The following is a 20899-nucleotide window of genomic DNA, read 5'->3' as shown; positions in this document are numbered from 1 at the left end:
AACATGCATATATTTTTGTTGAATACAAATCAAATTCCTGACCCAGCCTTTCAGCAGTTATGCAGGACATTAAGGACAAAAAGTGTAAAAAGATAATTGTTTATTTTGGTTTTTCCCCACCAGTAGTTTATCCACAATCAGACTGAAAAAAATATATAGACTAAGGTACACGAAATGCAGGGATTTTTAATATATACCACAATTAATTTCATGGAGACAGCATATGTGCATACTTTAAAGACTAATGCCAATATGATGACCACTGACTTCAAGGGAATAATCCATTGTTTGGGATTGGGTTGGGTTATTTAGGACTGTAGGGCTAGGGTATGGGAAACTTGTTAGTGAGCACAAATAAAACACAAAACCCAATCACTTATCCATAGAACAAAACAATAAATGGTTTTCACCCACCACTTTCAATGACAATTCAGTTTTGATGCATTAATGGATCGTGCCCACTTGTTAGAGATGACACTCAAAAACAATCTACTCCTTCACCCACTCACAAAGCTCTGTACGTGTTTATTTCTAGGGTTTATATATATGTATATACATACATGTATATACATATATAGCCCCTATACATGTGATTAAAATACAAAAAAAAAAAGTTATTAAAGTGCTTTCTACTGACTCAAACACACAATCTCTGAGAGAATGGTATTGATACAGCATGTTTGAGAGTTAAAATCACTTATTCTTTTTGATTAGCTGTGTTCATCAGTGCTTAAGGGATAAAGACCAACAGATGTAAGGCATGATTGCGATCAAATGGTTAGCCGAGAGCACATCTGTGTCATATAGGTAACGTCACACATGCAACTTGCAGTGGCAGTCACATATAACCACTTCAGGGCTTTATATTGGACATAGAGCCAGCCATCTGTGTAGCTCATATAATAATACACCTGTTATTTACTGGCACCATCATAGCAGATAGAATAGCAGATTTCTGTGTCAGAAATGTGTACACTAAAGGGATATTCTACTAATATACCAAATCAACCCTTCTCTTTGCTGGGCACAGCTGATCAGACCAGAGAATTTCTGTTTCATCTTTTCAGATATAGTTAACAGAATAGCCTATATTATACATGATTCACTTAATAGAATAGATCCAAGTGTTCAGGCTTAGGAGGAAATTTTAAATGATGGAAATTGAACTGTTAAGAGTCACTGAAATATCTTTTTAAGGTGCGTAACGTGTCAGCATTACTGAAAACCATTTGTGAACTCATGAATGGCTTTGCCCATTAAAGACCACTGAACGGCATTGAACACAAACATCAGAGTAAAAGCTGGTTAATAAGGAAAATAGATACTAGTTGGTACTGTGGAGGCAATCTTCTCCTGTACTCAGTCCACATCATCTGATAACCTGGCATGACGTTCACAAAGCACCGCTTTCTGTTTTACAGGACACAGTCATCACCTTGCAGCATTTCAGCTGAGTGGGTATAAAAATATAGACATTTGAAACCCTGAATATATGTTCATATGTGATTTTCTGCAACAAAACAAAAACACAATTTACAGCTGTCCCACTCAGTGTACACACTGTGTTTTTAGACTTCACCCCCTCTAAAAATGTGTTCTTGTATTACCCCTGGGGGAGGAGGTTTACACCCATTACGACACAGAACACAGAACGGCAATTATGATGTTGTCGTCTTCGTCAACAGCCTACATCGTCATTTCTTTGTTAATACACTAAAATTACCTCTGGGTGTGTGACACAGATTTACTCGGGGAAAAAGTGTGTTTGTGTGCGTGATGACATTACATCAACATGTCTTTATGATGCCTGGCTATGTGCTGGCTCTTCTCTGAAGGTCTCCTAAAGCCCTTGGTGCAGTAGTCGCAGCGGTGGGGGTAGTCCTTGGTGTGAATGGAGATGACATGGCGTTTGAAGCCAGAAGCGTCCGTACTGTTATACTCACAATACTGGCACTGATAAACCTTTCTACCACTGTGTGTCTTCATGTGCTTCTTCAGCTCAGCGGGCTGTCGGAAGCCTCGCCGGCAGCGCTTGCACTTAAAGGGGAGGTCCTTAGTATGCAAGGACAAAATATGGCGGCTCAGGGTGAAGGTGTCGGGAGCGTTGAAGTTACAATGCCGGCACTGGTGCACCTTGTTGCCCTTGTGCGTCTCCGCGTGTTTCTTCAACTCCGAGGGCCTGTGAAAGCCTTTCTCACACACGTCACACTGATGCGGAAAGTCCTTGGTGTGCACGGAGATAATGTGTCGTTTCAGGTCACTGGAGTTAGTGCTCTTGTGCTCACAATGTGGGCACTGGTGGGTCTTGTGGCCTTGCACCATTTCTATATGACGCTGGAGTTCCCGGGCGTCAGCGTAGGCTTGGGGACAGTGGCTGCACTTGAAAGGCAGATCGGCACCATGCTTGCTCTTGATGTGAGTCTTTAGGTTGGACTGATCTGCGCAGCGGAACTCACAGTGCGGGCACTGGTAGGGCTTCTCGCCTGTATGGGTCCGCATGTGTTTCTTCAGCTCTGACGGATGGCGGAAGCCTTTGGCGCACTCAACGCACACATGCGCAAAGTTCTTGCTATGCACAGCCAGCAGGTGACGGTTGAGTAAGCCCTGTTCAGCTGTCTCATAGTCGCAGTACTTGCAGTGATGCAGTTTAGGCTCCCGGTCCTTGACGATCAGCTTGTCAGAGCCCAAGGGACTGGACTCGTGGTAGCGTCGTGCGTACTCAGTGTATTCTGGAGACCGCTCATTGTTGTGGCTCAGCAGCTTGTGACTTTCCAAATGGTTGTGGAAACTAACCTTCTTGTTGGTGGTGAAGTCGCAGTCTGTACACTGGTACTTCTTCTTAAGCAGATGGTCCGGGTGGTTCTTCATGTGGCATTTGAGGAAGCCTCGTGAACGAAACTTCTTTCCACATATGTGGCAGGGGTAGACTGTCAGAGGCATGCCATCTGGTCCAATGATAACAGCTGAAAGGGAAGTTTAGAAAATTGTGTATGATCTAGATAACCGTAAACAACCTTCAGTGAGAATTATCAAATCATATTATGTCCATGCACTGATCATACCAGTCTGACACTGCCGCGTGTCGCCTTTCTTCTTCTTCTTGGCTTTGGGTTTATTAAGAGTACGGTTGGCACCCAGCCCTTCGCGGATTTGCAGAAAAGGTGTAGCTGTGCCATTCTTCACCTGATCAATGGTATTACCTGCGAGGACATGAGAGTTTTCATTACATTAACAACAGGCTAGGCAACATTATTTAAGTTTACTTCTAAAAAAGGGACCTGCTAGAATTGGTCACTTTTAAAATACAGTTTGCTTGAAATGTGTTATTTATTCCTGAGCAAATCACCAATAGAAAATGCTGATACACAGAAGCCTCCCAACTGATGATCTTTTAAACAGCAGACAGTTTGGACACTTTCTAGTGATTTACAAAATATACGTGATACAACAAATGCACCAAAAGCTGTTTCACAACTGAACATACTGATGTCATCATCATCATCCTCATCGCTGTCATCGTCGTCGTCATCGTCATCTTCTTTAGGATGGTTCTTGACTGCCATGTAGACCATCTTGTCACGGCCAACTCCCAGTCTGCCTGATGAGGCTGCTTCCAGGTCCGGGTGGCCATTCTGGTAATCATCCTCTGTTATTACCTCTGTTCCACCTGGTAAACAAATAAACAAAAATACAGTTTCATAAAAAATGACATATACTATACCCACTTGAAAAGGAACAAATATAGTAATTTAATAAATTGTGTAAGTTATGTATTGCCAGCAGACAAAGAAATTGTGAATTTAAAAGTCTCTTGCCTAAATCGTCGTCTGCTTCAGCTTTAAAAATGTAGACTTTGATGACCTCAGAGCCGTCCTCCTCTTTGGATTCTTTATCTTCCATTACCTCAGTGCTGATCTCAAGAGGAGTGTCTCCTATGTCCAACTTCTCTCCCACCTCATCCACTGCAACGAGGCAAACAAATATACAAACTTCCGGTTATCCAACATTGTATTATAGCAGCAACAAGAACAGTGTTCAGTGTTCATCAATCTATGTTGTGTTCTCACAGCTGTTGTTTCATGACAAAATGTCTTACAGGAGATCATGAGGTAATCTTCTGAGCTGCTTCTTGCATCATCATCCTCATCTGTCTGCAGAGGAACCGCCTCAGTTGGCAGCTGTTCGTGTATTATGGTCTCTCCGCTGGCCTCTGTCACCATCAAACCCTCTGACACAAGCTGGTGGTCCAGGGTGTTGTCCTGGTGCTCAGACAGAAGCTCTGCAACAAACACCTGGTCTGGCATGTCATCATGGTGGTGGTTTGAGGCCTGGATGAGGTCTGATGTGAGGACGTGGTGATGGTGGGGATCCAGGGCTTCCTCTATTGCAACTTCTGTCCCAAGAATATTGTCAGGCATGATTACACTGTGCTCTGAGGACACCATGTCTTCACTGGTTATTTCATGGGCCTCAACTCCTTGAGACTGCAGACTTTCCACATCTACCTCAAGCCCTTCGACAACCTCAGCTTCTAACCCCTCCACTTCCACTTCCTCCTCAAGGCCCTCCACAACATGAGCTTCTAGATCCTCAACGTCTACCTCGGTTTCCAGGCCCTCTACCACTTCAGTTTCAAGACCCTCCACTTCCACCTCACCGTCCAGGCCCTCGACAACCTGAGCCTCCAGCTCTACAACCTGCGTTTGTAGGCCTTCAACCACCTCTGCCTCCAAGCCTTCTACATCTGCATGTAAGCTCTCCACCACCTCGGTCTCTAGTCCTTCAACCACCTCTGTCTCCAGGCCTTCCACCACCTGCGTTTCAAGGCCTTCCACCTCAAGCTCATGCTCCAGGAGGATACCCTCATCTGTCATCACATCGGAAAGAAGCATACCCTCGGGGACAGATACCACAATGTGCTCCCCGTCAATGTGAGCCAGACCTCCCATGCCTGCAACTGTAAAACAAAACAAAACAAAAAATGTTTGAAACAACAAAAACGTAATTAGAGCAAGAGTCCACAGCTTTGTGCACATTCCATGTATTGTTATTGTGACTTTACCATTTAGATTTGTATTAATTAAATCATGTTTGCACTGACAGCTTTATAGGATAGGGTACAGAAAGGGTCTTTGGTCTAGGTATCTTGGTCCTTGGTCTTTTTGAGAGCTTTGGGTATCAGCTCTCTTTTTACTAGTGGGGATATTTGGCTTCTATAACATGTTGCATGGTAAAACTAAGAACTGTATACAATATAATGCATACCACCATGTCTTACTTGACCTACCAAAGTCTTGCATGATCATAGCGTGGGGCATCTTTAGCTCCTGAGTGTGAAGCTCCAACACCCCTCCTCCTTGATCCATGACTTTACTCAGAAAAAAGACTGGAAATTACAGTGTATATTGTGTTAGATGTGGTTTTCCACTGTGTTTCTCTTTTTTGTTAATGCGAATTTGAAAGTGAAAGTGAATTAAACTGGCAATGCAACATTGGTTTATATTTAATACATACCTTCACATTTGATGACAAAACCCTTAGAATAAAACCGATGGGATATCTGACGTGCTTCCTTCCATCAAGGTAATCAAACCATCTAAAGAAAAAACATAATCACAAATTGTGTTGATGAACATTATGTTGACAATAAAATATATAAACAAACAGGACAATTACTTCATTCACCTTGGTCAGAGTGTTTTATTGTAAGTACAATGTAATAAAATAACAAACTTTATCTCTGGGCTCAGGTTTATAATAAGGGCTAATGTCATAACAATGAATGGCCTCTATCAAGGAAATACAGCGGGAAGAAGTCTATTTACTACCACTGAGCAGGGGCAAGTATGTTGTTGACCAGTGGCACCATCCATTGCCTAGTAAGAGTACTGCAGGCAGGTTCAACCTGAGAACATGTAGCTATACACCTGGTACTGGTTGAGCCTGATGGCTGGAGCCCTGCAGAGACAAAGGGCTGCCCCGCTCACTGTGCACAGGGACGAGCTCAGAGGCAGCCGCTCGTAGAAGATATACCCTGCTTGTTTTTGTGGGAGGAAATGCACTGTCGTCACATGACGGTTCGAAACAAATAAGCCAGATATGTGATGTCTGCAGTGGTATGTAGTAACGCTGTGGGTGCCCGATTTCCACAGATACATCATCCTGGGGAAAAAATACAAACCAACAATGTGGTGCCACACTTTGGTCGTGAAAAAAAGTCTTGTACACTGGACTCTTTGCACAAAACTACACATGCTCGGAGTTTATGGCCGCCAATGAAAGTACCGCAGACGTTATGCAATGCATACTAGGGCGGCTACCGCCCTCCACCCACAGGAGCTAACTAGCAAGCGAGCTAGGGCTGTTCCTCTGTGCGCCATTTTGTTTTAGCATACCGGCTAATTCAAGACAGACGATAGCCCGTATTAATTAACTGTTCCGACATCAAACACGCTAAACGTCACAACATTTGTAAAGCCACTAGCACAAGCAAACGTTTTAATTATCGCATTATGATCTGCTCTGGCGTGTCGCTCTTGTCTGCGCGACGACGGCCGTCCGTTTGGCTAGCTAGCCTGCTAAGCTAGGTGGCGCAGCTTCTGCCGCATTATCTTCCATGTTGTTTTTCGAAGAGGCTGAAAGAGGCCCGCTACGGCCGACTGGGCCCTTGTGTCTTATTCAACATGCCTTTCAAATCGATTCAAAATAATTTTACCTGATAACGTCGTCTTCCGACTCTATCGGCGTTTCTCCCCCCTCTCAGTTTTGTCTGTTATTGTTTTGGTTTATTTTTGACGGTAAGCTAAGTGCGGCCTGCAGTTTTGGATCCCCGGGCACTCTTTGCTAGGCCTCGGCCAATCAGCTTGCTTCCTGACAAGCAGAGGGAGGGCGGGGGGCAGACAATGCGTGGCCTCGTTTACCGCTGATCCCTTACTATTTGCGTCATGCATAAGAGAGCAGAGTTACATTAACGCAGTCATTCTCTTAATGGGGACATATTTATGCTCCGTTTGTAGACACAATATCCAGACGTTATCACACAGAGAAATAAAAAATAATAATAATGTCATTGCAGACTGTGCGCTCAGAGTTTGTATGCGTAGATGAGGCCTGTAGGCCATTTTGTCACAGGGGGTGGGTAGCTCCACGTTTGTGAAGCGTTTGGTCATGCATCCAGGAAATATCCAGCTGATGATAACGGCACTGCCGCTCGCTGTCTGTGCTGCGGATACTACGCACAGTGTGTGACCAATTAGCATATGATGCAAACAGTCCCCAGCTCGGCATGCATGGATTAAAAACAACCCGAGATACAATTCAGTTCAGGGTAGACTTTATTATTATTTTTCATTACAGCTCCTAATTTTCAGAGGCACTCTGCATGAGGGTGCATAGCTGTCTAAGGCACACGGCCTTCGTGCATAAACATTGTCTTCATTACAGTGGTATCCAAAAGCAAACACTACTGTACACCTCTAGATATGCAGTAAAAATGCCTGGAAAATGCAGTACATTAACAGTACCTTAATGACTTGAGATTATTTCTGGAATTAGAAAGTGTTGCAGCTGAAATGCACCTTGGCACAAACCATATTTTCCTTTTTTTAATATTATTCATAAGGGCAGTGTGGTTGACAGGAGTTGCATTGCTGTGTAAGCACAAAGCAAAACACAAACCTAAGAATTTCACTAGGAACGACTCACACATTCAAAAATTCACACAGATCATTATGGGACACATGGAAGATCTGTCTTATTGCAGTTACATAATGATGCAAAGGCTGAGGGGATACAGAAAAACAAAACCGTGCATGCAACACTCAGCACCTTCATCTAGTAGGAATTCACACAGAAAATGAACAGACCAGCAATATCATATCTTCATTTAAATTGTCTTCATATCAATTACATCAACAGAATAGTAATTACACCCCTTAATATTCCAGCAGTTCTCACAATACCCATAGAAAAATAATTAAAATTGACACAAACAAATCTTCTGGAAGCTCAGAGTTGGTCCATATAACAAGTGGAGTGTGCATGTGTGCCTTTTTTTTGTCTGCCTACACATCCTCTCTGTGTATGTTGACAATGTTTCATGCTAGAGAAAGAGATGAGTCTTAACTATGAATCCAGTGCAGCCCAGCGCTCCAGTCTTAAATCAGGGAGGTTGTACGACACATTTGTGGACACAGTGGCTGTGTTTTTTGTACTCTGAGAGGTATTGTGGAGAGGTCAGGTGAGGGTTGCAGCAGTGGACATCCTTCATCACTGGCCAGACTCAGTAACAGCCATCTTTCCAGGACTCATCTGAGATTTTTGCCATGCCCAAAGACCTATTTAATAAAAGAGGGATTTAGTGTAATTCACGCTTTAGTGGCTTTGAACAAATTTGCTATATATATATTAACAGCTTTGTAGCTTTCCATTTAAACATTCACCTCCTGGTTGGCTGTGAGAGTTTACTCCTGGTGGAAGCTGATGACGCAGCCTGTCCTCGGCCAACAGCAGGCCTCCCTGCCCCAGTAGAGGCCCTCCCAGGTATGTAGGTTCCACCATTGGCAGAACCTGGGGACTGGACCCTGCGGCCACCTCCTGCAGGTGGTCCTTGGATGACAGGCAAACCTCTTGGAGGCTGACGACCAGGCGGCATGGAGCCCACTGGAGGTACAGCTTTAACTGGAGTCCGCAGTGAGAGTGGAGACTGGCCGTTGCTACGCAGCCGACTACAGGCCATACCTTGAGGTGGAAGAAAGGCACAACCAATATAACACAGTCTCAATCCAGACGGTTCCTTTAACACAACTTGGGAAATAAAATAAATATTGTTAATACATACAACATTTAATATGTTATACTTGAAATCCTCATTTGCAACGTGTACAGAGTTTGAGGCAGGCCTGGGAAGATCAGTGTTGGATTACAAAGGATAAGTTTGGAGCAGAGTGGTGGAATAATCATGTAGCAGGTGACAAAAAGGGTTTGGGGTAAAGAGGTTTACCTGTACATTACCTGGGGGTTGTCAGGGAGGATAAGTAGTCAAGGTCTTGTCAAGGGACAAAACTAGTAGGGCAAAAAGTGGGGTGCTTTGTGTGGAACAAGTAGGTATGATCCATATTATATGAGTTAGGTTAAGATTTAGTCACATTAGTTATTTATTAGTTGTTATAGTTATCTATTTTAAAATGTTTTCTTGGATATAAATAAATATATTATAACATGTAATACGTTTTTTTCCCTAAACATTTCACTTCTACACTGCATTGCTGGCATCCATCTATCTGTAGTACAGCTTGGGGGAGCGGCCAAGAATGTGTATCATTCCACCCACGTATGTGTCCTTGTGCACGTGAAGGATATAGGCAAATGTGGAAGCATCTCATAAAAAATGGCTGTGCAGCACTACTGTATTCCACATGGTACCTTTAAGACGTTCTTCCTGTGTACATGTCAAATCCTGCTTGTGGTCATGCAAAGGTTAAAAGGAGGTAAGGTGGTAGGATAGAAGTGACATGATACAGAGGGCTATGTGCAAGACAAATACAGGTGCTATTACATTGGAGGAATGGTGTGGCCCAGGTGAGGAGGGCAGGGTTACCTGTGGAGGGGGAGTGAGTCAGGTGGGACATGCGGTTGCCAGAGCTCTGGAGGTTAGCCTCCATGCTGCGGCTGTTTCTGACTGCCTCCAGTGAACGTAGGCTGGTGCGTGGGGCCAGATTAGGCATGCTGTGCCTCAACTCCTCTGCAACCATACATAACACATTTAACAACAGAATGCATATCAGCACAGCTTTGGTACAACAACAATCTCTGTTCTGATCTTCCTAATAACCATATGTGTAATGGTGAATTATTACTGATTATGGCCTACCCTCACTCTTGGCAAACTTTAGCAGCTCGGCACTGGGGCCCTGGAGAGATCGTCTGGGTGTTCTTGTGCGTGGGGCCCCGAGTCGACCGTTGTATTCCTGACCGTGGTTGGAGATAGAGGGAGACAGGCACCGAGGTGAACCTAAGGGCGAGGGGGTGAAGCGGTGTCGTCGCTGGGGCATAGAGCAGAACTCATCCTCTTCATCTTCCAGGCTGTAACTGTCAAATTCCTGGTCACTGTAGGTGCCACCACGGCGCAGAGACTGTAGAGATGCTGAGGAGCTGCGGCGGGATGCAGACGCTGAGCTGGAAGCATAATCCTGCCTGAGACCTGACAACAACAAAAATGCAGTGAAAAAAAGCACTGATACCAGGAGCAGTGCAAGTGTACTCACAGATTCATGCTCATATGAAAATCAAAGAAAACTGTGTAGGAGCTTCTGACTGACTTACTGAAATGTATGCAGATGTTCATCCTTTGGCTAACTATGCTAATTCATTCTCCTAAATCATCAGTAGCCATTTACATAGTTCCACTCTCTAGATTTTAGAAACACAATTACAGAAAACATCCGGCACTCAATGTGACACCTCTACCCACTTTCTTCCTGCAGGCGAGCCATGATCTGGACATCGGTGAGATCCTGCAGCTTGTAGCCCATAGAGATGGAGTCATCTGATGTGCTGAGCTCACTGTCTATTGAGGACTGAGAGCTCAGGGCTGATTGCATGCTTGTGACACCTGTAAACACAGTGGGATACGTGTCACAATGAGCTGCTTCTCACACACGTATGACAGCAACATTGGCCGCACTCTCTCAAACGTATTTCCACCTCTGTTGCTAAGAAAGAGAGTTACCACAAAGCTGGATTTGAAATAATGCCTTTGAGGGTTGTTTGAACAAATACAGGTCAGGCAACGCACCTTCATACTCATTCAAAAGGAGTGACAAGATTTTGCTTGACTGTGTATAAGGACAGTTAGAACTGGACATGAGGCTAAATAAAGTGCTGTCTTGATTAATCTGCCTGCATTCATAACACAAAATGAGTGTGACAAATGTTCACCCATCACATATGTGGTTACTAAATTGATCACAAAAGATTAGATGCTACCAGGATCTGTCACACTCTGCTCAGCAGATGACAGGGATTGACTGATAAGGCTTAAAGGGATAGTTCAACATTTTGGCAAATTGGCCCATTGCCATAATCCCTATAGTCATAGCAGTAGGTTCGTTACCTTTATTTGTCGGTGTAAGCTATTTTTAGAATGGAGGAGCGGAGCGGCAGGCTGTTCAGAGCTACACTATGGAGGCTAATGGAATTTCTTGGTTTCCCTCATCAAACTCATCAAATACAAAATCCCAAAACTCCAAAACGCTTTCGTGGACAAGTTGTGAGCTGCACAATCACCACGCTATGAGATAATAATAGAACGTTACGAGACAGAGTTGTTTTAGAGGTAAATTCATGCAAAACCGCTGATGCGCGTTGCGTTCAGGGACAGTTTTTCAGCAAGCAGACTCTGTATTTACCTCGAAAACGGCTCCGTTTCGTAACGTTCCATTATTATCTCATAGCGTGGTGAATGTGCAGGTCACAACTTGTCCACGAAAGCGTTTTGGAGTTTTGGGATTGTGTATTTGATGAGTTTGATGAGGGAAACCAAGAAATTCCATTAGCCTCCATAGTGTAGCTCTGAACAGCCTGCCGCTCCGCTCCTCCGTTCTAAAAATAGCTTACACCGACAAATAAAGGTAACGAACCTACTTCTATGACTATAGCGATTATGGCAATGGGCCAATTTACCAAAATGTTGAACTATCCCTTTAAACAACTGTGTGATTGCCTTAAGGTAATTAGGCAGATAAGCTTATAACAATGTTCTTTTTTTAAGTTGAGAAATATTGAGGCAAAGTTGCCCCATCATTCATAATCAGCTAGAGGTATGTGAGGCTTAACTCATCCTAACGCAGCTAACGGTGCAGTGATGCCTGTATTAGGGCAAACAGAGATGTTTGAAAATTCACCAGATTAATATAGTATATATTTTACAAAAGGCATTGGACAGACCACCAGATCTTTGAGAATTTAACATGAATGTAGACAAAAGTTGTATGACAATCACAATTTAAATTGATAATCAGTTCACCCTAACTTCACTCAAACGTATCCAGCAGCATCAGTCTGGAAAGGACTGTCTGCTGCTGCTGCTGCTGCTGGCCAGAAAAGCTGTATGCAAAGTTCTCCTGCCAGGCGTGTCTGTCTGACACAGGCCCAAAACTCAGACTGAGACAAACAGGAAATGACAACATCATCCAGGGGCATTTGGTTATGTAAAAAGTCTGAGATTAGATAGGGTCACTGCCATCGAGGCAAGCATTTACAAATTCATGCAAAGATTTGTTATTTACACAGTTTTCACAACAACATGAGCATTGCTGGTCTGTCAGGCGCAGCGAGACAATGTGAGGAATAAATGCAGTGTAACAATCACCACAAAGTCAAGACCATTAACATTACATTACTATACAATATACATTATTTCACGCAGGTTAGCATTGCCAAAGACCTTCAATACACCACATGTTTTCATTTCCATTACGATAACCATCTTCCAGTGTATCAGCCAAGCACACATGCATGCATGCATTCATGTGTTTCCTGCAAATTTCCCCTTCATGGGTCTAATAATAGAATATCTTACGTGTTGGGCAGAAATTGCTACATCTATCACTTCCGAGCTGGGAGACCAACGGCAACCTGTGTAATAAAACAAGCTACCAAATACACATTTGCCTTTTCCGAGCATCACTTACTTGTGCGACAGGGCCCAGCACAGTGGTACTGACCTCTATAGCTATGAAGTATAGTAGTTTATAGTTTTTGATCAATTGCTGTTCAATGACTGCAATCATTTTGAGATTATAATGGGTGTGTATTGCATGGAATGTTCAGGCTAGAGTGGGTGACGTCATCTGCTAGTGGGAGAAGTTGTCTGAAATTGTCTTAAATTTCATCTTTACATGCTGCTCCCAGCCACAAATTACACTCTGCACCGATGATTTTTTCCATAGTTGTAGACAAACCTATCATCTTTCTCACAATGTGCTCGAACAAGCAGAGACTTACAGAATTTGAGCTTTGAGCCTCTGAGTGAGGCCAGTCCCATCCACCTGCCCAGAGAAAAGCAGAAGCGCTTCTTTTCTTGGCTCTCAAGGGTTTCCAAAATATTAACGGTAGAGACACCAAAAACATATTAACGAGTTTGGGAAGGGCTCTGGCTGCTTATAGTCTGCTTCTTTTTTTGACAGAAACTACTCTTTTGTCACAATAAGCCCAAATGTGAGGACCATCGCCAAGGCAGAAAATCACCCTCTTTCTCCATTTTTGTGCCTGCACCATTGTCGTGGTAACCCTTTAAGTTGTCATAGAAACTTCTTAGTTTCAGGCCAGAGCCACAGCTGAGACCAATTAATGAATTAGGGACTCCTCTACAGTTTAACAACTATTTCACTGATATTTCTTACCCCTTTCTTTCATACATTCATATGACATCTCTGTGAAAACACAACCAGACACACACATACATCAGTAACTAAATGTGATAACAGGAAATTTAAGTTGTAAGCCTGAGTGTGACAGAAACAAACTGATTCTCGCTAGTAAGTTTCGCCCATATTGATTATGAAATTTTGACTTGTTTGTGTATGTTAATGTTTTGTGGAATGGACGAATAAATCAATCAATCAATCAATCAATCAATCAATCAATCAATCAATCAATCAATCAAGTAGATAAATTCAGTTTGGTGCGCTGCAGTTTGGCAACATTTCAGTTCTTGTTGTAAAAACGTTCTACAAGTTCTAAAAGTGATATATAGACAAAAGATATTATTATTTACTGTTATATTACACTGGCACGGTCTGCACGGCTGCAGCATGAAGGGTGGTGCTAGTGTAAGAAATGTTGCAGATTATCATTTTATAATTATAAGTTTAACACTGAAACATGCGTCATGACATTCAGCTATAAGGTCCTTTACTTTTACACTATTGGCTGACATATTCAGACGAGGTGAGTGAGGACATCTATACTGCCCTACAACGCAAGAAAGGGGTAACTCATTTTTTGTCAAAAATGAGATTTTGTCATTTCTGGGACATTAAAGGTCTGCTACATCATGTGGATAAATATCTTGACTCAACTTTATCTTATTTGGGATATATTTGTGGGTGGTTTTCACAGTAACTCCCAAAAACTGTGGTGAAACAACAAGAGAACACAGTAACTAGAGTTACCCCTTTCTCTCTGTGTATAGAACTACCCAAAGCTGTGGGGAAACAACGAGAGAACACAGTAACATGAGTTACCTTTTTCTTCCTGTGTATAGAATGTTCAACAGGCCCTACTGTACAACAGGCTACTACCATTTTAGAACCAATGGGAGTTACCCCTTTCTTGCGTTGTATGGCCAGCTTATATTTTGCCTCAATGCACAGACAGACAGAGGTAACTCTGAAATAAGGGTAAAATGTTAAGTTTGAGTTAAATATTTTTACACAGCTAGAATACTACTCGCAAAAGCAAGGATTTGACCAATTTTCAGAATCCTAAGTTCAATACAGTTGACTGGACAACAAACATACTTTAAACTAATTTTTCTCAGAACTGCACTCTGAGGAGTTACCCCTTTCTTCCGTTGTAGGGCAGTATACTGTATCTGAGTGTTGGAGTGCATGGTGACCTATGACTGAGTGAAACTTGGAACAAATCTGCTCCTCCACCCTGAGCAGGAACGCACCTCATTTTCAAATGTCATCCTCCAGCAAAAAACACTTGACATTATTGGTTCTACTCTGGGAAACAGACCATATCAGGAGAAGAGATTTCATATTTGTTATTTCACCAACTGTGTTTCTGACTGAGACATTGGTCTGTGGTGCTTTGTCACTGTTTCCTACTACACCTCTCTCTCTCTCTCTCTCTCTCTCTCTGACCCAGCGAGTTGGAGGGCAGTGCAGTGCTTTCACACACCTGGCAGCATGATGCAACGCACACAAACACGCATACACACACACAAAAGATTCAGACCAGTCAACTGACTGACTGACTTTGTCGTCTGTGTTGAGTCATTGTGAAGTCCAACACACACATACACAGGTTAATGTCAGTGTTCGGTGTCCGTCTGATTAGCTGTCTGGACTTGAGGCCATTGGTTTGATTTCTATGCTGGGACAAATGACACATTGCATGAAGCTCTTTGTCATGAAAACCTGACTGCAATACAGAAATACAATGAATGGCAAACAAAGGCTGCCTCGTAGAATTAAAAAAATCTAAATAAACCTGTTTTGAAAAATGGTTAGTAATGTACATTCAACTACCCCACTCCCCAAAAGAACACACAGCTGATGCATTAGTGTACACACATATCAAGTGACCTATATCCTTACATGAACTGAGGTCAATCCCATTATTGTGTTGAGCAGAAAATAAGGAGCACAGTGTGTTAATGTCATGCCATACCTGAGCTGCCACAAGTTAGTAGGGATTTGTTAGTTGATTTGTGGTACCCAGGAGAGATCAGGCCTGAGCCTGCCGAGCCTGCCTCTGCTGATGGGCTGCTGTACATGTTCCTCCACCGAGATGCTGCAGGGGACAGGACAGGACAGAGGAGATCATACACAGTTTAAAAGGACGACATCAAAGAACAGCCGTGAAGTAAAGCCAAGTATGGCTGGTAGTAGAGTAAATAATATAAGATGTCAGTGCAGATTGAAGTTTTACACTACAGCCTTTTATACTTTATAGTTTGATGTACATTATCATAAAAGGTATAAGTACACTAGAGCGTTGAGGAACAGTCAAAACATTAACCTGCATAAAGTTGTTAAAAACGGATTCACAATATTCAAAATAGTTTTTTTCTTTTGACCCATTTCCTAACCCTTAATTACTATTCCTACATGTTCAGAAGTCAAGCTAAACCTGCTTTGCACCTAGCAGTTTCATGGCCCGGTGCTACCGTTTAAAAAAGAACACCTGAGCCTAGGGGGGAAGGTAATTCAACCCAACCCATGACTTCATGAAGTCATTCAGCCCCCGTGTGAATAACTTTGTTGTTCAGGTTCTGCCGTGCACAGGAAGCTGGAGCTGCGAGCAGGATAAATAATGAATAGAGAACGTTGGAACACACACAAACTTCTGTCCACACATGAAGACATACACACCATGTGCACATTCACTGTGAGTGCTCAAGCATTGTCATATGACTAAAACCCACACAGTCGCATGCACATGCACAGTGGAGGTGAACTGTAAATAAGAAAGCAATACAGGTCAGACACCTAAGGGGGTAAGACTGTCTCTGTATGTGATGGGCTGAAAGACTATTCCTCTAAGGGCTTTTTCAGTAAACGTTTCAAGACACAGATCAATAAAAACGTTGGTTCAGTTAAATGCAAATATATGTTCATTAAAAGCATACTCTGGTCCAAGCGGTTGATCAGGGTCCGACATGCCATTTCTGTCTCCGGGCTGCGGTGATCAAGAACCTGCCGACACCATTTCAACGGAGACTCTGGCCCTGGTTCTGCTACTTGCTTTTTAGGAGACACATACAACCTGAAGAGAAGAGGTAGACAAGAAGAAAACTTGTTATGACTCTGGGAAATTCGAGCAACAACAATGGGTAACACAGACGGGAAAACTGTAGTCTGGAAAAGGCTGAAGAAGTAAGACTAATCTACTTTTTATTAAACATGCTTGTCAAAGGTGTTTGCCAGTAACTGCAGTGCAGACAATTTGAATAAGAGCAAGCCAGAGATTAGTGTGAACCACTGGAGTGCAAAGTATGCACTCTCTAGCATTGAACATGCGGTGTGTGCAGTGGGAGTGCTCTTCACAATGTGTGACACAGACTTGACTGAGCAGAGGGAGAAGCTAGCTGAATGTTTTTTTGGCAAAAGGACACCATGGCGCTTCAAAAATCCCACATCAAACAACCAACGAGGCTGTTCTGTTTAGAGTTAGTAACGTGATCAGAGCAAACAGCGAGTGAGCAAATACTTTAGATAACAAATGCAACTTTATGACAGCCTCAACCCGGGCCAGTTATCAATCTAAATTTGGCTCAGCAGGCTGTATGGAGTGGACTATTATAAATTTAGAATAGGTTTTGTGTTTGAAAACATTTTAAATCTGATGGTGATGGACAAACCAATATCTAAAATGTGATGTGTGCAGTTATACACACAGTGCAGTGTACAGTTGTGGACCAGTATGCCAACCAACTGAATCAACACTTGACTGGGTGTTTTCGATGCTTCCCCTGCAGCATGTCCAGTGTTGCCCCAGTGTGGGCAAACAGCCATTAGTTCACCACAATCTTTGAACTGGCAACCACATGGGTGGATCCTTTGAGATAGATACACAAAGAGCCCGGACTGACTGGTTCTGGACCAATCAACTACAAATCATCTTCCCATTGGAGAAATACAAAAGGACCCATTTCCCACTGGAATGAGCAACAATACAGAGAGCAATATATTCGGGTCACGCAACCTTCCAGAGTGCACAGCTCCTCTGTGTGGGGGAGTTGGAGCTGCTTCCTTCAAACACAATCCTGTGTTTGAAGTGGAAGAATAACGCACGTCCTGCCTGCGTTTGATCCATTCAGGAAAGAGTTTTGGTTGCAGGTTGTCACCTGTTTGCTGCCATCCACAAACCAATATGGCCCTTTTAGACCAGACATCGGGGTTGTAATTATACTGGAGAGGAGACTGTTAGATAATACTGTAAGAAGAGATTTTAAAGATTTTTAAAATTAACCCTATGGCTATTACTCTAATCTGATCATTTTGGACTGTGAAGCTGAGAGACATCACAAAGCTAACTACTTTACTAAGATCTGAAACACTGTCTGTGGTCCAGAGTGACAACACTTTATGTTTCTTCTTCTCTTATGAGGTCAATTCTCTAATCTCTTGTACAATTTTGATTCTACAAATACTACAAAAACATATCAAGTGAAATCACGTGGCATCTGCCAGTGTGTTTCAGTGCCTGCCGCGGTCTGGTCACACAGGGAGGCCCTCAGATCACATGCTGTGCAATCCCACCCAAAGCAGTTTAGCCATGCGGCAGCCTCCTGCCTAGAGCAGATCAGATTATGTTGCCGTTTGGATTATTGGATGTTTTGGCTATGATAACCTCGCAAAGCACATATGGTATGGCTAATGATGTGAAACTGAAAAACAAGTCCTGAATGGTCCGGCTGTTAAGCTTCATGGCTGAGCTGCTAAAGTAGCCAGTGAGAACACAATATGGTATCTGTTTTAGGCAATGCAATGTGCAACAGCAAAAACAAACACATACTGATTACTGGCATAAAATTAGCACGGATTATTAATGATTAATCTTCTATTTCGGTTCCTTTTAGGTGATTACATTCTGCTAATTAAACTGGACCAAAAGAAGCAAAGTCCACCTTGTTTCTAACAACACTGGCTTTTTACAAGCTTTTCAATGACCTGCATTCAGGAACAAGCTATTGCAGATATTGCTTGCTGATCTTTAGCACATTGTGTAACAAGACTTAGATCATGAAGATGAAATCATCATATTTATTATCATTATTTTAATTGTTTTCTGAAACTTATTTTTGTCCAACACAGGACACTTATGGAAGGCATTCGTTTTCAGATGGCGATAAAAAAAAAATCCCCTCAATTGTTTCATCATAACCTGCCAAACAGGAAGCACATAGGTCATGCCTTTTGTCTACCTAGACAGTCAAGAGTCAAGTTTAAGAGAGAAGAGGCAGCAGCTTCTCACTCTCTAATTCAAATGTCAGCTGTTTCTGAAATTAATCACACAGGCCCCCGCTCCTTCTACCGCCTCCACATTCTTCTCTCTGTCTAACACCTCATTCTTGGATCCTCATAGTTACATGTTTACCACTGTCAAGTGGTACAAGAAAAGACAACTTGTTTTTGCGGATTAGAAAAATAAATGCAGCATCAATGTCAGGAGAGAATTATGTCTAATTTTAGATCCAAAAACCTAACGTTTCAGTATATAGGCATTGCCCTGTGGGGGACTGACGCTGTTTAAAATTAGAGGATAAAAGAAGAAGGTATATGACTCATCTTGGTGAAGAGGCTTCCCTTGCTATGTGTAGGTGAACTTCCAGTGAACCTAGTATTACTGGGTGTATTTCTAATTGTATCGTGTCTTACATTTGCAACGGTGTTAGTCCAGCAACCTGCTCAAATCAAATGTAACTGAACTAAGTATGCACAGTACAGCTGATGAAACATACCAGCTGTCCTCGTCTTCTACTTCTGCACACTCATCTTCCAAATCGAGAACATCCACCTCATCCAGTGCAGTTTGGTCCACCCCTGAGTCGCTCTCTGCAAGTGTCTCTGACTCATAACTTTCCTGAGAAGGGCTCTCTGGTGTCTGGCTCTGCCCCTGGGTATCATCTGCTCCGTTGCTGCAGCTCAAGCTGAGGAAGCCCCCACACGGACCCCGATCCACCTCGTCCTCGTCCTCCTCCTCGTCCTCCTCCTCCAGCCTGTTGGCCACAGGCAGGGGGGACATGTCCTCGCTGCTGCTACTGTCTTGTGGGGGTGACAGCTCAAAGTCTGTGCTGCCCAGCTCACCACTGTGCTCCAACCTGAGACAGGAGTTGGTCACCCCTTCACAAGTCAGCCTCTCATTGATATTAGCAGCGGCTGTGAGGTTGCTGTTGCTGCTGGCACCTCTGTGGATGATAGTCTTGCTCCCCCTGTTGCGCAGGGTCTCATTCTGGACTTCCAACCTACGGACGAGCTCCTGCAGCTTTCGGACCTCCTCCAGCTCCACCCCTGCCAGGTCTTGACCCCCCTCCTCTTCCTCCTCGCACCCGGACTTGGAGCTCTCTGTGAGGCCAGTGGGACTGCCATTATTATCAGGCTGGGGGACCACGCTGGCACTGTCCGGGACCACCACCATGCTCGCACTCTGTGAGCAGAGAGAGCAACATTAACATGCATGACAATAGAGAGAGCAGCTGGATACGACACGGTTTCATGTGAGCACATATCAATGGTGCGTTTCAACACACCACTGGGTAACGTTACAGCAACACAACCGCAACTCAGGTCTGGGATAAACCAAACCACAGAGGTTAACAACAACAACACAAACTCTAGCTACTTGTAACCACACACAAAGTTTTTCGTTGTAGTCACTCAACTAACTCTAGTATCAAGGGCGCCGCTGTTAGTTTGTGCCAACAACGACCACAAGTATTTACGTGACGCCAATCACTTTTCCTCAGCGTTACCGTTGCTAACTGCAACTGTATTAACCGCCTCCTGGAGCTAGCTGCATGAGGATGCTCCACACACCGTTACAGCAACATGTAAAGCTGCGGTGATAGACAGGAACACCTCACACAATACACAGCTACATGTATGTTTACACACTCCGGCTAACCTGAGCTACGGCTAGCAGCATGCTAGCAGCCAAACAGTCGTACCGGTGAGTGAGCCGTGTTGTCCCAGTTGTCCCAGCGAGCTGCTGATGACTGAGCTTCGCCCGCCCGCCACCCGGAGCTCAAACCCCTCTGTGCGCCAGCGACCGCATGAATGAAGCAGCTAATTAGGACCGGCCGAAACGGTCCACGGCTCGGTACTGATTGTCGAGACACCGGGATAACTCTCGGTTGGCTAGTCCATGCTCTCTTGTTGCTGCTGCACCGCCGACAGCGTTCATCACCTCGCTCTCTGCTAACTAGCTTGTTGATGGACTTCTGATAGCCCACTGACTGAACTGAACAGACCTGCAGCAGCGGCGGCGCTCGCCCCTCCCCCTACTGGAGTCCCCTGGTGCTTGGCGCCCCCCATGGACGAGATGTGGTACTGCAGTAATATATATTTATGTATTCTCTATTGTGACCATTGGGCGCCGCTATTTGCCTAATTATGGTCCAGCACTCCTTTGTACCAAAAGTGAAAACTCAACCAGTATTTAA

At 43.6% G+C, this 20899-nt stretch overlaps 2 protein-coding genes across 4 annotated transcripts; both read right to left on the bottom strand.

Moving 5' to 3' along the window:
- Positions 1 to 118: 118 nt before the first annotated feature.
- znf711 (zinc finger protein 711) lies at positions 119 to 7119 on the bottom strand. Of its 2 annotated transcripts, XM_083980755.1 has the most exons (8): positions 6716 to 7119; positions 5515 to 5596; positions 5288 to 5386; positions 4097 to 4957; positions 3816 to 3962; positions 3485 to 3667; positions 3063 to 3200; positions 119 to 2963 (listed from the first exon to the last, which is right to left on the bottom strand). In XM_083980755.1, the coding sequence occupies exons 3-8, from the start codon at positions 5364 to 5366 to the stop codon at positions 1783 to 1785; spliced, it is 2589 nt and encodes an 862-aa protein (XP_083836881.1). In that variant the 5' UTR covers positions 5367 to 5386; positions 5515 to 5596; positions 6716 to 7119; the 3' UTR covers positions 119 to 1782. The 2 variants fall into 2 exon arrangements, with proteins under 2 accessions (XP_083836881.1, XP_083836882.1); XM_083980756.1 differs by lacking the exon at positions 5288 to 5386.
- Positions 7120 to 7316: 197 nt separating this feature from the next.
- LOC310993028 (SLAIN motif-containing protein-like) lies at positions 7317 to 20672 on the bottom strand. Of its 2 annotated transcripts, none has more exons than XM_083981273.1 (9): positions 20405 to 20672; positions 19199 to 19884; positions 16364 to 16500; positions 15403 to 15525; positions 10472 to 10612; positions 9872 to 10201; positions 9599 to 9742; positions 8442 to 8739; positions 7317 to 8336 (listed from the first exon to the last, which is right to left on the bottom strand). In XM_083981273.1, exons 2-9 carry the CDS (start codon positions 19873 to 19875, stop codon positions 8282 to 8284), a joined length of 1905 nt encoding a protein of 634 aa, XP_083837399.1. In that variant the 5' UTR covers positions 19876 to 19884; positions 20405 to 20672; the 3' UTR covers positions 7317 to 8281. The 2 variants fall into 2 exon arrangements, with proteins under 2 accessions (XP_083837399.1, XP_083837400.1); XM_083981274.1 differs by having other exon boundaries at positions 9878 to 10201.
- Between the last annotated feature and the right edge of the window lie 227 nt (positions 20673 to 20899).

The sequence above is a fragment of the Trachurus trachurus genome (assembly GCF_905171665.1).
Source record: "Trachurus trachurus genome assembly, chromosome: 10".
In the NCBI taxonomy this organism is placed as follows: Eukaryota; Metazoa; Chordata; class Actinopteri; order Carangiformes; family Carangidae; genus Trachurus; species Trachurus trachurus.
The sequence above is the reverse complement of the archived record's forward strand: the minus strand, read 5'-3'. Positions and strand labels throughout refer to the sequence as shown.